This window comes from Rhodotorula graminis, assembly GCF_001329695.1.
Source record: "Rhodotorula graminis WP1 unplaced genomic scaffold RHOBAscaffold_6, whole genome shotgun sequence".
Lineage (NCBI taxonomy): Eukaryota > Fungi > Basidiomycota > Microbotryomycetes > Sporidiobolales > Sporidiobolaceae > Rhodotorula > Rhodotorula graminis.
Window position 1 is genome coordinate 475,683 of NW_017264933.1, and position 9,296 is coordinate 484,978.

A 9,296-nucleotide genomic window follows, 5' to 3' on the forward strand; every position below is an offset into this window, starting at 1 on the left:
ATCGTGCGCCCCCTGCGCCTCCCCGCACCGCCCGCTCCGCAAGCCCCGCCGCCGCCGCCGATGGCTGAGCCCGAGGCCGAGCAGGGGCAGGAGGGTGCGTCCCGCTCTCGCCCCTTTCACCTCGCCGCGCGTCGCAGGACGCCGTGTACTGATAGCTTTCTGCGCGCAGACGCAGATCTCGGCATTACGGCCGTCGCTGTGTACGACTATGCGGCCGAGGAGGATGGCGAGCTCTGTGCGTCCCTCGCCTTCCCTTCTCCTCTCTCTCTCTCCCCCTCGCGCTCGTGCCCCTCCCTCGACATACCTCTTCTCGTCGCGCCGTCGACCGCCAGACTGACCCCCCTCCCTCTCGCCCGCTCGCCCTCGCCTGCTCGCCCTCGCCTGCCCTCCCTCGCCCGCCCGCCCGCCCACAGCCTTCTCCGAGGGCCAGCTCATCACGCACATCAACAAGGTCGACGAGGGCTGGTGGATGGGCACCAACGCCGACACGGGGCTCGAGGGCCTGTTCCCGGAGAACTACGTGGAGGAGCGCCAGTGAGGGCGCAGGCGGGGAGGTCGAGGTTGAACTATGGACACGAGACTGGAATCTTAAGCTCTCCCTTTTTTGCTGTGCTCGGCGCTGGGCAGAGAGCGAGAGAGGGAGGGAGCGCGAGAGCCCTCTCGTTGAGCGAGCCGGCGGCGCGTCGGCCGGTCCGAATCCGAATCCCTCATCGCCCCTCTCCGTTCAACTCGCTCTTCGGTCTCGCCCCACGCCTCGCGAGCCGGCGCTCGAAGCTGCGCCGTGCTCCTCGCTGCAGTACCTCCAGCTCCGACCGCGATCGCGCCCCGCCGCGGCGCCCTCGACTCGCCCGCACCTCGTCCCCCGCCCTCGGTTCGCCCGCCTCGTTCTCGCCCCTGCAGCACCGCGCCGACGCCCAGCCCGGCCCAGCTCTGCCCGGCCCAGCACAGCGTGCCCTCCCGGTCCGACCCTGTCCACCGTCGCCCTCGCCCTCGCCCTCGCCCTCGCCCTCCCCGTTCAACCATGCGGACCTCCCTCCTGTCGCTCCCCGACGAGCTCCTCGACCTCGTCGTCGACCAAGCGCTCGGCGAGTACGCGCCGAGGCTGTACAAGGAGCGTCAAGATACCTGTCGGGCCCTGTCGCTCGTCAACAAGCGCGTCGGCGCCATCGCCCAGCCCAAGCTCGTCGAGGTCGTGCACGCCGTTGTGTACACGCCGCTCGGCTTCCGGGCCCAGCTCAAGCCTGAGCAGGTCCCTCGGCGCAACTGCGTGCGGACGCTGTGGCTCGACGGCGTCGGCCTGAACGGTTCAGTCAATGGCTTCCTGTCGTTCGCCGCCGTTCGCGACCTGCGGCTCACGGTCTTTCGGGAAGTCCGCCTCGAGGACTTCGGCCTACTACCAGGTGCGCACATATCTCGCCTACTCGCAGGAGGGCGCGAGCGTCACACTGACACAGGTGATCGTCCGCAGAAATCCGCACGCTCGTCCTCGCGCAGGGCCACTTCTCGAGCAACAAGCCCTTGGTCGCGCCCAAGCTCGAGCGGCTCGTCCTGTACCAATGCAGCCATTCGAGACCCCCGCGCCAGAACGAGGGCTTCACTGCCGCAGGCTGCCCCTCGCTCCGGCACCTGTACCTCGACGTGTCGCACGACGGGCGACCCTGGCCATGCTCGCAAGACCTACTCGACCAGGTCGACACCCTCGGCTCGCCCCTCACGGATGCACTTCGTGTGAGGAGGTCGAGCCACAGCGCCCTCATCGTCTCGGGCAGCGTGGCGCTCGACAAGGTGCTCTTCGATCTCGACTTCATGGACGGCGTCCCGGACCAGCCCGCATCCCGAGTCCGGCATCTTCGCGTGCATGCCGACTCGGACACATGGCCGTCGGACTGGGCCAGGCTCGCCGACAACCTCGTCCACCGTTTCCCCTCGCTCAAGGCCCTGTACCTCCCCCTCGCCGTCGACGCCTCGCGCGTCATGCTCGGCCGCCCCGTCCTCGAGGCCGTGCGCAAGCTCGTCGCCAACTGCGAGCGTGCTCGCGTCGTCGTCGTCTACGAGCATGCGCTCAGCGCAGACGGGCCGGCCGAGGACCGCGCGGCGCCGCACTTCGAGGCGCGCTCCCGGCGCGTCAAGGCCGAGCGAGCGGCGGCGGCGGCGCGACGACGACGAGCGCGACGTCGAGCGGCGCGAGGGCTGTGCGCTGACGGCGGCATCGTGCGGCAGGACGACGCGAGGGCGGGGCGGGCGTCGTGACGGAGCGGGTCGAGCGCTCGAGACGGGTCGGTGCCGCTCCGGCGGGTGCAACGAGGTCGTCTTCGTCTTCTTCGACGTTCAGCAAGTGTCGAGAGTGAGTGCGAGAGCCGTCGGCGAAGATGCTCGCTCGCTGTGACTTGCTCGAGCGGACGAGGAACCGAGCGCTCCTCGACGAGGGCCCTCTTCTGTCTTCCTCGCTGCGCCTTGTCTCTGTGCGCGCTCCACGGCAATGCTGCAGCTGCGTCGCTTGAACAAAGTGAGCCCGCCCGGACGAGAAAATGCAAGACGCGGTCGCGCACGCTCCTCGCGCTCGCACTTCTCCCCCGCGCTCTCGCTCTCCTCCCTCCCTCTCTCGCTCTCTCCAGCACGCCCAATCGCACCAGCTAGCCACCAGCTGTGCCAGAGCACCTGTCGCCACCCTCTCGAGCACCCTCAGCCGCATCTGGACCGCGCACTCGCCCTCCCCTCCTCGACTCGACCATGCCGCCCTCGCTCCTGTCGCTCCCCGACGAGCTCCTCGACCTCGTCGTCGACCAAGCGCTCGGCGAGTACGCGCCGAGGCTGTACAAGGCGCGGCAAGATACCTGTCGAGCCCTGTCGCTCGTCAACAAGCGCGTCGGCGCCATCGCGAGCGCGAAGCTCGTCGAGGTCGTGCACACCTTTGCGTTCTCGCGATTCGGCGTCCCGGTCCGGTTCAAGCCTGAGGAGGCCCCTCGGCGCAAACGCGTGAGGACGCTGTGGCTACATGGCGGCGGCAGGCCAGGTCCGACAGACGGCTTCCTGTCGTACGCCGCCATTCGCGACCTGCGGCTCATCGACTTTCAAGACGTCCGCCTCGAGAATCTCGGCCTACTACCAGGTGCGTCCACATCTCGCATACTCGCCGGAGGGCACGAGCGTCCCACTGACACAGGTGCTCGTCTGCAGAGCTCCGCACGCTTGTCCTCGCGCAGGGCCACTTCTCGAGCAAGAAGCCCTTGGTCGCGCCCAAGCTCGAGCGGCTCGTCCTGTACCACTTCAGCCATTCGAGACGCCCGCACCAGAACGAGGGCTTTACCGCCGCAGGCTGCCCCTCGCTCCGGCCCCTGTACCTCGACGTGTCGCACGACGGGCGACCCTGGTCATGCTCGCAAGACCTACTCGACCAGGTCGACACCCTCGGCTCGTACCACCTAGATGAGCTTCGCGTGAGGTCGAGCTACAGCGCCCTCGACGTCTCAGACACCGCGGCGCTCGACAAGGTGCTGTTCGACGTCTGCTGCGCCGGGTCCGTCAATGGCGTCCCCGGCGAGCCCACACCCCGAGTCCGACACCTTTGCGTGCATGCCGACTCGTCCACACCGCCGTCAGACTGGGCCAGGCTCGCCGACGGCGTCCTCGGCAGTTTCCCCTCGCTCGAGACCCTGTACCTCCCCCTCGCCGTCGACGTCTCCCGCGTCTTGCTCGAACGCAGTCTCCTCGACGCCATGCGCAAGCTCGTCGCCGACTGCGAGCGTGCTCGGGTCGTAGTCGTGTACGAGCACGCGCTCGGCGCACTCCGGCCGGGCGAGGACCGCGCGGCGCCGCACTTTGAGGCGCGCTGCCGGCGCATCAAGGCCGAGCGCTCGGCGGCGGCGGCGCAGTCGACGACGACGGGTGCGGCGGCGCGGCGCTGAGCGAGGCTGCGCGGGCGGGCGGGCGAGCGAGCGAGCGGGACGAGGGAGCGGAGCGAGGAGGGCAGGAGGACGAGCGTGGAGCTTGCGACGCGAGGGTGTACTCTTCCTTGCACTGCAGAGCGTGTACTCGAGTGCCTTGGGTGTGCGCGTGTCGAGAGCGGTGCAGCTCAGCTCGAGAGCTGCCTCGAGCGAGCTGCGCCGACTTGGGCGAGCGAGAGGAGACGCAGTGCGAGTCAAGCAGTGCAGCGAGGGGCGCGAGCCGGGTGCGGCAGCTCGAGTTGGGTACACGAGTACAGCGTCGGCGCGGAAGCCCTGTGTCGGCGGATCGGAGAGAGAGAGTCGCTAGGAGGAGGAGGAGGAGGAGGAGGAGGAGGAGGAGGAGCAGCTCGCCCTCCTCCCCACCTCACCCCGCTCGACAGCCAGCCAGTCAAGATGAAGTTGGTCAGGTGCGCCCCAGCTCCCTTCCCCTGTCCCCTCCCGACGCGGCAACAGCGAGCCGCAATCCGCCCCGCCTCGTCGTCCGCCCCGGTCCCATCTCACGGCGATGAAGGCGACCACCGACCGAAACGAGCCGCGCCGCGCTTCAGCCTGCTCGATGGAGCTCCAGGAGGGCAGCGGTGGTGCAGCAGGGTGGTCAGAGCGGCGGGCCGAGCTGCGAGGGACGAGGCGGAGCGCTCGTTGGTGATGGCGAGTCGGGCGGACGAGGCGCGGCAGCGGACAGCGGGCGCAGCATGGCGGACCTCTCTACGAGCACACGAGCTAACCTTGCTCCCCTCTCGGCGCGCCCTCGTTGCCGCCTCGCAGGTTCTTGGTGCGTCGCCGCCGCCTCTCCTCCTTCTCTCGCCTTGCGCTCTCGCGCAGGTCACTGACGGTGCCGAGGCTCTGGCGATGACACACAGATGAAGCTCAACAACGAGACGGTGACGGTCGAGCTCAAGAACGGCACGACGGTGCACGGCACCATCACCGGTGCGTCCACCTCCCTCCCCCCCCTCCCTTCCTCCTCGCTCGACCCCAAGCTGACTCACGTCTGCCCACCACGAACGACACGACGACCAGGCGTCGACCCGTCGATGAACACGCACCTCAAGAAGGTCAAGATGACGGTCCGGGGCCGCGAGCCGCAAGCGCTCGACACGCTCGCGATCCGCGGCAACAACGTGCGGTACTTTATCCTCCCCGACTCGCTCCCGCTCGACACGCTCCTCATCGACGATGCGCCGAAACCCAAGAAGAAGCGCGGCGATGTGCGTCCCCCCGACCCTCTCTCTCTCGTGCTGGGTGAGCGCCCAAGACGGGCGCTCGCTCGGCTGGCCCGTCCAGATGTCGACTGACGCCTCGGCACCTCTGCGCACACAGGCGGCGCCTCGGGGAGCTGCGCGCGGTCGCGGTGGCGACAGGGGTCGCGGCGGGCGTGGGCGTGGACGCGGTCGGGGCCGCGGGCTGTAAAAGGAGGCGAGCGAGCGCGTGCGTCGACGAGGAGGAGCGCGCGAGAGAGGCGGGCGCTTTTTCTCTCTGCAACCTGGACCTGCATTCTGTGTACTCTTAAGCGAGTGCGGCACTGCTGTCGAGAGAGAGGGTGAACGGAGTCCGCGGAGCGAGGAGGAGAGCGAGAGCGGCGCCGGGTGGCCGCCACCTCGCGTCAGCTTGGTTCCCACTCGCCCACCGACTCGTGCACCGCTCAAGCTAGCGCACACGCGCTCTCTCTCTCGACTGAGCGCACCTGCACCCTCGAGACGCGCCACACCAACCCGCCGCGCGCTCCCTCGCCCTCGGTCTCTCGCTCCCCGCGCTCTCTCACCAACCCACCAGCACCGCCCACGATGAGTGACGCAGAGCTCGAGCTGTCGTCCGACTACGACGACTACCAGGACGACGACGCCGCCCTCGACTTTGACGACGACGACATGCACGGTGAGCTCTCCCCTCTCCTCCTCCACTCTCCCCCTCCCGGCCGCCTCACCGTCCCGCCTCCGACAAGACCCTGACCCACCGCACCCTCACCCGACACAGACCTCAGCTCAGAGGCCGGCTCCGTGTCCGACTCGGGCGGCTTCTCCCCCTTCGGCACCTCGACCCCCGCGTCCGCCTCGGCCCGCGGCGCGTCGGGCCTCGCCCTCGCCGCAGCGGGCGCATCCTCGGCCGGCGGTGGCGGTGGCGGGCGCAAGGGCAAAGGGCGCGCGAGCATGGGCGGCGCGGGAGACGACATCTACGGCCAGGTCGAGTACAAGGTGCTGAGCCTCGCCCAGCTCGAGGGGCAGCAGCGCGACGCGGTCAACTACGTCCAGGACATGCTTCAGCTCAAAGTGCGTCCCCTCCCGTCTCTCTCTCTCGACGGCCTCGCCGGGCTGCGTTCGTCGTTGGGGCGAGCGCGCCAGGTGTGCGGTTCTGTCTCGAGCGCTGGCTGACTCGCACTCGTTCGCGCGCAGCCCGAGTCGGCCGCCGTCCTCCTGCGCTACTTCAACTGGAAGAAGGACAAGCTCGTCGAGACGTACATGGAGGACGCCGAGGGCACGCTCGCCAAGGCGGGCATCCACGAGGGCGGCGCTCAGCCGCGGCTCAAGCGCGTGCGCGGCTTCGTGTGCGACGTGTGCTACGACGACGCGACCAAGGAGACGCTCGCCATGAGCTGCGACCACCGCTGTGCGTCGGCCACGTCCCCTCTCTCTCTCTCGGTCCCGACGCTGTCTCGGCGGCGTCGGGCTTGTTGGAGTTTCTGGAGCACGAGACTGACCGTCTCTCTTCCCTCGCGCCGACAGTCTGCAAGGACTGCTACTCGCACTACATCTCGAGCAAGGTGACGGACGAGGGCGAGAGTCGGCGCATCGAGTGCATGGCCGGCGACTGCAACGTCATCGTCGACGAGAAGACGGTCGAGCTCCTCGTCCCGCCCGACATCCTCGCGCGGTCCGTCCTGCCCTCCCTCTTACTTCCCTCTCGGGCCCCATTGACTGACTCGCGCTCCCCCTCCCTACTCGCGCAGCTACCGCACGCTCCTCAACCGCACCTACGTCGACGACAACCCGCGCATGCGGTGGTGCCCGGCGCCCAACTGCGAGTTTGCGCTCCAGTGCGCCGTCGCGCCGCGCTCGCTCGACACGATCATCCCGACGGTCCAGTGCGCGTGCGGGCGCGTGTTTTGCTTCGGGTGCCAGGTCCTCGACGACGGCGACCACCGCCCGTGCTGCTGCCCGATCGTGCGCCGGTGGGTCAAGAAGTGCAAGGACGACTCGGAGACGAGCAACTGGATCTCGGCAAACACAAAGGAGTGCAACAAGTGCCACTCGACGATCGAGAAGAACGGCGGGTGCAACGTGCGTCTCCCCCCCCCCCCTCTCTCTCTCTCTCTCTCTTCCTCGACGTCGTCGTCGTCGACCAAGACTGACTCGTCCTCGCTCGCCCGCAGCACATGACGTGCAAGAAGTGCAAGTGGGAGTTCTGCTGGGTGTGCATGGGGCCCTGGAGCGAGCACGGCACCCAGTGGTACAACTGCTCGCGGTACGAGGAAAAGGGCGACGTCAACAACAAGGACGCGCAGAGCAAGAGTCGCGCACAGCTCGAGCGCTACCTTCACGTGGGTCCACTTATCTCTCTCGCCCTCTCCCTCGCCCTCTCTCCCACGCCCTCTGCCCCTCGCACTCTCTCCCTCGCCCATCAGACTGTGCAGGACTGACACGAGCGAGTGACATGACGGCGCGCAGTACTACAACCGGTTCGCCAACCACGAGCAGTCGATCCGGCTCGAGGCCGACCTGTACGCGCGCACCGAGAAGAAGATGGACGAGCTCCAGGAGCACTCGACCCTGTCGTGGATCGAGGTCCAGTTCCTCGCAAAGGCCGTCGAGACGCTCGGCAAGGTGCGCACCGTCCTCAAGTGGACCTACGCCATGGCCTTCTACCTCGAGCGCAACAACCACACGATCATGTTCGAGGACAACCAGAAGTGCGTCCTCGTCTCTCTCTCTCTCTCTCTCTCTTTCAGGGTCTGGATCCTGACGACGTGCGCACCTACCCCCCACCCCCACCCGCAGCGACCTCGAGCAAGCGGTCGAGTCGCTGTCCGAGCTGCTCGAGCGCCCGCTCGAGGAGGACAAGATTGCCGCGCTGCGCCAGCAGACGACCGACAAGACGGTCTACGTCGCCAAGCGGTGCAAGGTCCTCCTCGACGACACGCTCCAGGGCTACGAGGACGAGCGCTGGGTGTGGCAGGAGCCCATCAAGCTCTGAGCCGGCTCGCGCGCGCGCCCGCCTCGAGCTCTCCCGTCTTTCTCGGTCCTTCCCTGCCTCGTTCGCCCCCCCTTTCGTTCGCCCCCCTCTCGCCGCATCCGCATCCCTCGCTTGACCCCCTCTCGTCGTCGTTCTGTTCCCGTCCCTCTCCCCCTGTCCGCCTACCCTCTCCCTCCCTTGGCTCGCCCAGTCTCTCTGTCCCTCCCTCCCTCCCTCCTTCCCCCTCTCGCTCTCCCCTTTCTGCCCCTAGCCGTGCCCTCCTCGTTGTACGACCCCTGCCCTTCTCTCTCGACCTTTGCTCAACACGTACCGGTGCCCTCTCGATGTTGCCCCTGGAGCGCGCGAGCGCGAGAGAGAGAGAGAGAGAGAGAGAGAGAGCAAGCGCGGGCGAGAGCGAGTCGGCGTCGTGCAGCTCTCGAACCTGTCGCGCGACGAGAGCTGTGCGGCGAGGACAGTGCGCGTTGCACCGAGAGGGAGGGAGAGCTCGCCTCGTCTAGAACGTCCACAGCCGGCTCACAATGTCGACCGGCTCGACCGCCTCCTTCTCGTCCTCTTCCTCCTCTCCCTCCTCGCCCTCGTCCTCCCGCTTACTCTCCCTCACGACCGTCGCCGCACCCTCTCCCGCCGCCGCCGCACCCGTTCCCGCCGGCACCTGCACCTGGGGGAAGAACGAGTCGCCGATGGGCTGGCGCTGCGGGACGGGCGCGAGCGCCGGGGCGCGGTTCGTGATCTTGCGCGCGAGCTCCGTCTCGATGAGCTGCGTGTGTCGGAGGAGGAGGACGAGCAGGGCGCGGTGTCAGGGTTCTGTTCTTCTGTCTGTCGGACTAGAAAAGAGAGGGAGAGAGGGAGAGAGGGAGAAAGAGGGGAGGGGTAGGACGCACCGTCGCGTACGAGTGGTCAAGAAAGTCCTCCATGGCGTAACTCTGCTTGTTCATGGCCTCGGTAAACACTTTGGCGAGACCCGACACGCTCGCGAGGTAGTGGCGCTGGAGCGCCGTGAGCTCCCACAACGAGCTGTCGAGCGCGCCCGACTCGGTCGGGTCCGGCTCGGTGTGGTTGTAGGGGTCTGTGGGTGGGCGCGAGAGGAGGATGAAGTGGAGCGAGAGTCAGTGAGGGTCGTGCTGAGGGAGGCAGGGCGGGAGGGAGGGAGGGAGGGAGGGGGGG

The 9,296-nt window shown here is 68.1% G+C and overlaps 6 protein-coding genes across 6 annotated transcripts in view; 5 read left to right on the forward strand and 1 right to left on the reverse strand.

Moving 5' to 3' along the window:
- The window catches only part of RHOBADRAFT_53268 (uncharacterized protein), a gene marked incomplete at its 5' end in the record, with an annotated part of 3,083 nt that extends 2,475 nt beyond the window's left edge, over positions 1-608 (forward strand). The window contains 3 exons of the mRNA XM_018416758.1: positions 5-94; positions 170-235; positions 414-608. Coding sequence (XP_018271320.1) covers positions 5-94; positions 170-235; positions 414-538 — 281 coding nt within the window. The 3' untranslated portion in view covers positions 539-608. The remainder of the gene's footprint in view (positions 1-4; positions 95-169; positions 236-413) is intronic.
- Positions 609-1,021: 413 nt separating this feature from the next.
- RHOBADRAFT_53270 (uncharacterized protein) lies at positions 1,022-2,250 on the forward strand (the record flags this gene model as incomplete). The annotated part of the gene is made up of 2 exons (XM_018416759.1): positions 1,022-1,400; positions 1,469-2,250. 2 exons carry the CDS (start codon positions 1,022-1,024, stop codon positions 2,248-2,250), a joined length of 1,161 nt encoding a protein of 386 aa, XP_018271321.1.
- A 480-nt stretch (positions 2,251-2,730) lies between these two features.
- Positions 2,731-3,905, forward strand: RHOBADRAFT_43762 (uncharacterized protein; the record flags this gene model as incomplete). The annotated part of the gene is made up of 2 exons (XM_018414286.1): positions 2,731-3,109; positions 3,178-3,905. The coding sequence occupies 2 exons, from the start codon at positions 2,731-2,733 to the stop codon at positions 3,903-3,905; spliced, it is 1,107 nt and encodes a 368-aa protein (XP_018271322.1).
- An 899-nt stretch (positions 3,906-4,804) lies between these two features.
- RHOBADRAFT_31696 (uncharacterized protein) lies at positions 4,805-5,354 on the forward strand (the record flags this gene model as incomplete). Its single annotated transcript, XM_018412983.1, has 3 exons — positions 4,805-4,874; positions 4,965-5,152; positions 5,265-5,354. The coding sequence occupies 3 exons, from the start codon at positions 4,805-4,807 to the stop codon at positions 5,352-5,354; spliced, it is 348 nt and encodes a 115-aa protein (XP_018271323.1).
- Positions 5,355-6,091: 737 nt separating this feature from the next.
- Positions 6,092-8,132, forward strand: RHOBADRAFT_31697 (uncharacterized protein; the record flags this gene model as incomplete). Its single annotated transcript, XM_018412984.1, has 7 exons — positions 6,092-6,211; positions 6,335-6,548; positions 6,665-6,812; positions 6,889-7,219; positions 7,312-7,479; positions 7,607-7,848; positions 7,937-8,132. 7 exons carry the CDS (start codon positions 6,092-6,094, stop codon positions 8,130-8,132), a joined length of 1,419 nt encoding a protein of 472 aa, XP_018271324.1.
- An 824-nt stretch (positions 8,133-8,956) lies between these two features.
- The window catches only part of RHOBADRAFT_14188 (uncharacterized protein), a gene marked incomplete at both ends in the record, with an annotated part of 1,754 nt that continues 1,414 nt past the window's right edge, over positions 8,957-9,296 (reverse strand). Inside the window, one exon of the mRNA XM_018412186.1 lies at positions 8,957-9,198. Within this exon, the coding sequence (XP_018271325.1) occupies positions 8,957-9,198 (242 nt within the window). The remainder of the gene's footprint in view (positions 9,199-9,296) is intronic.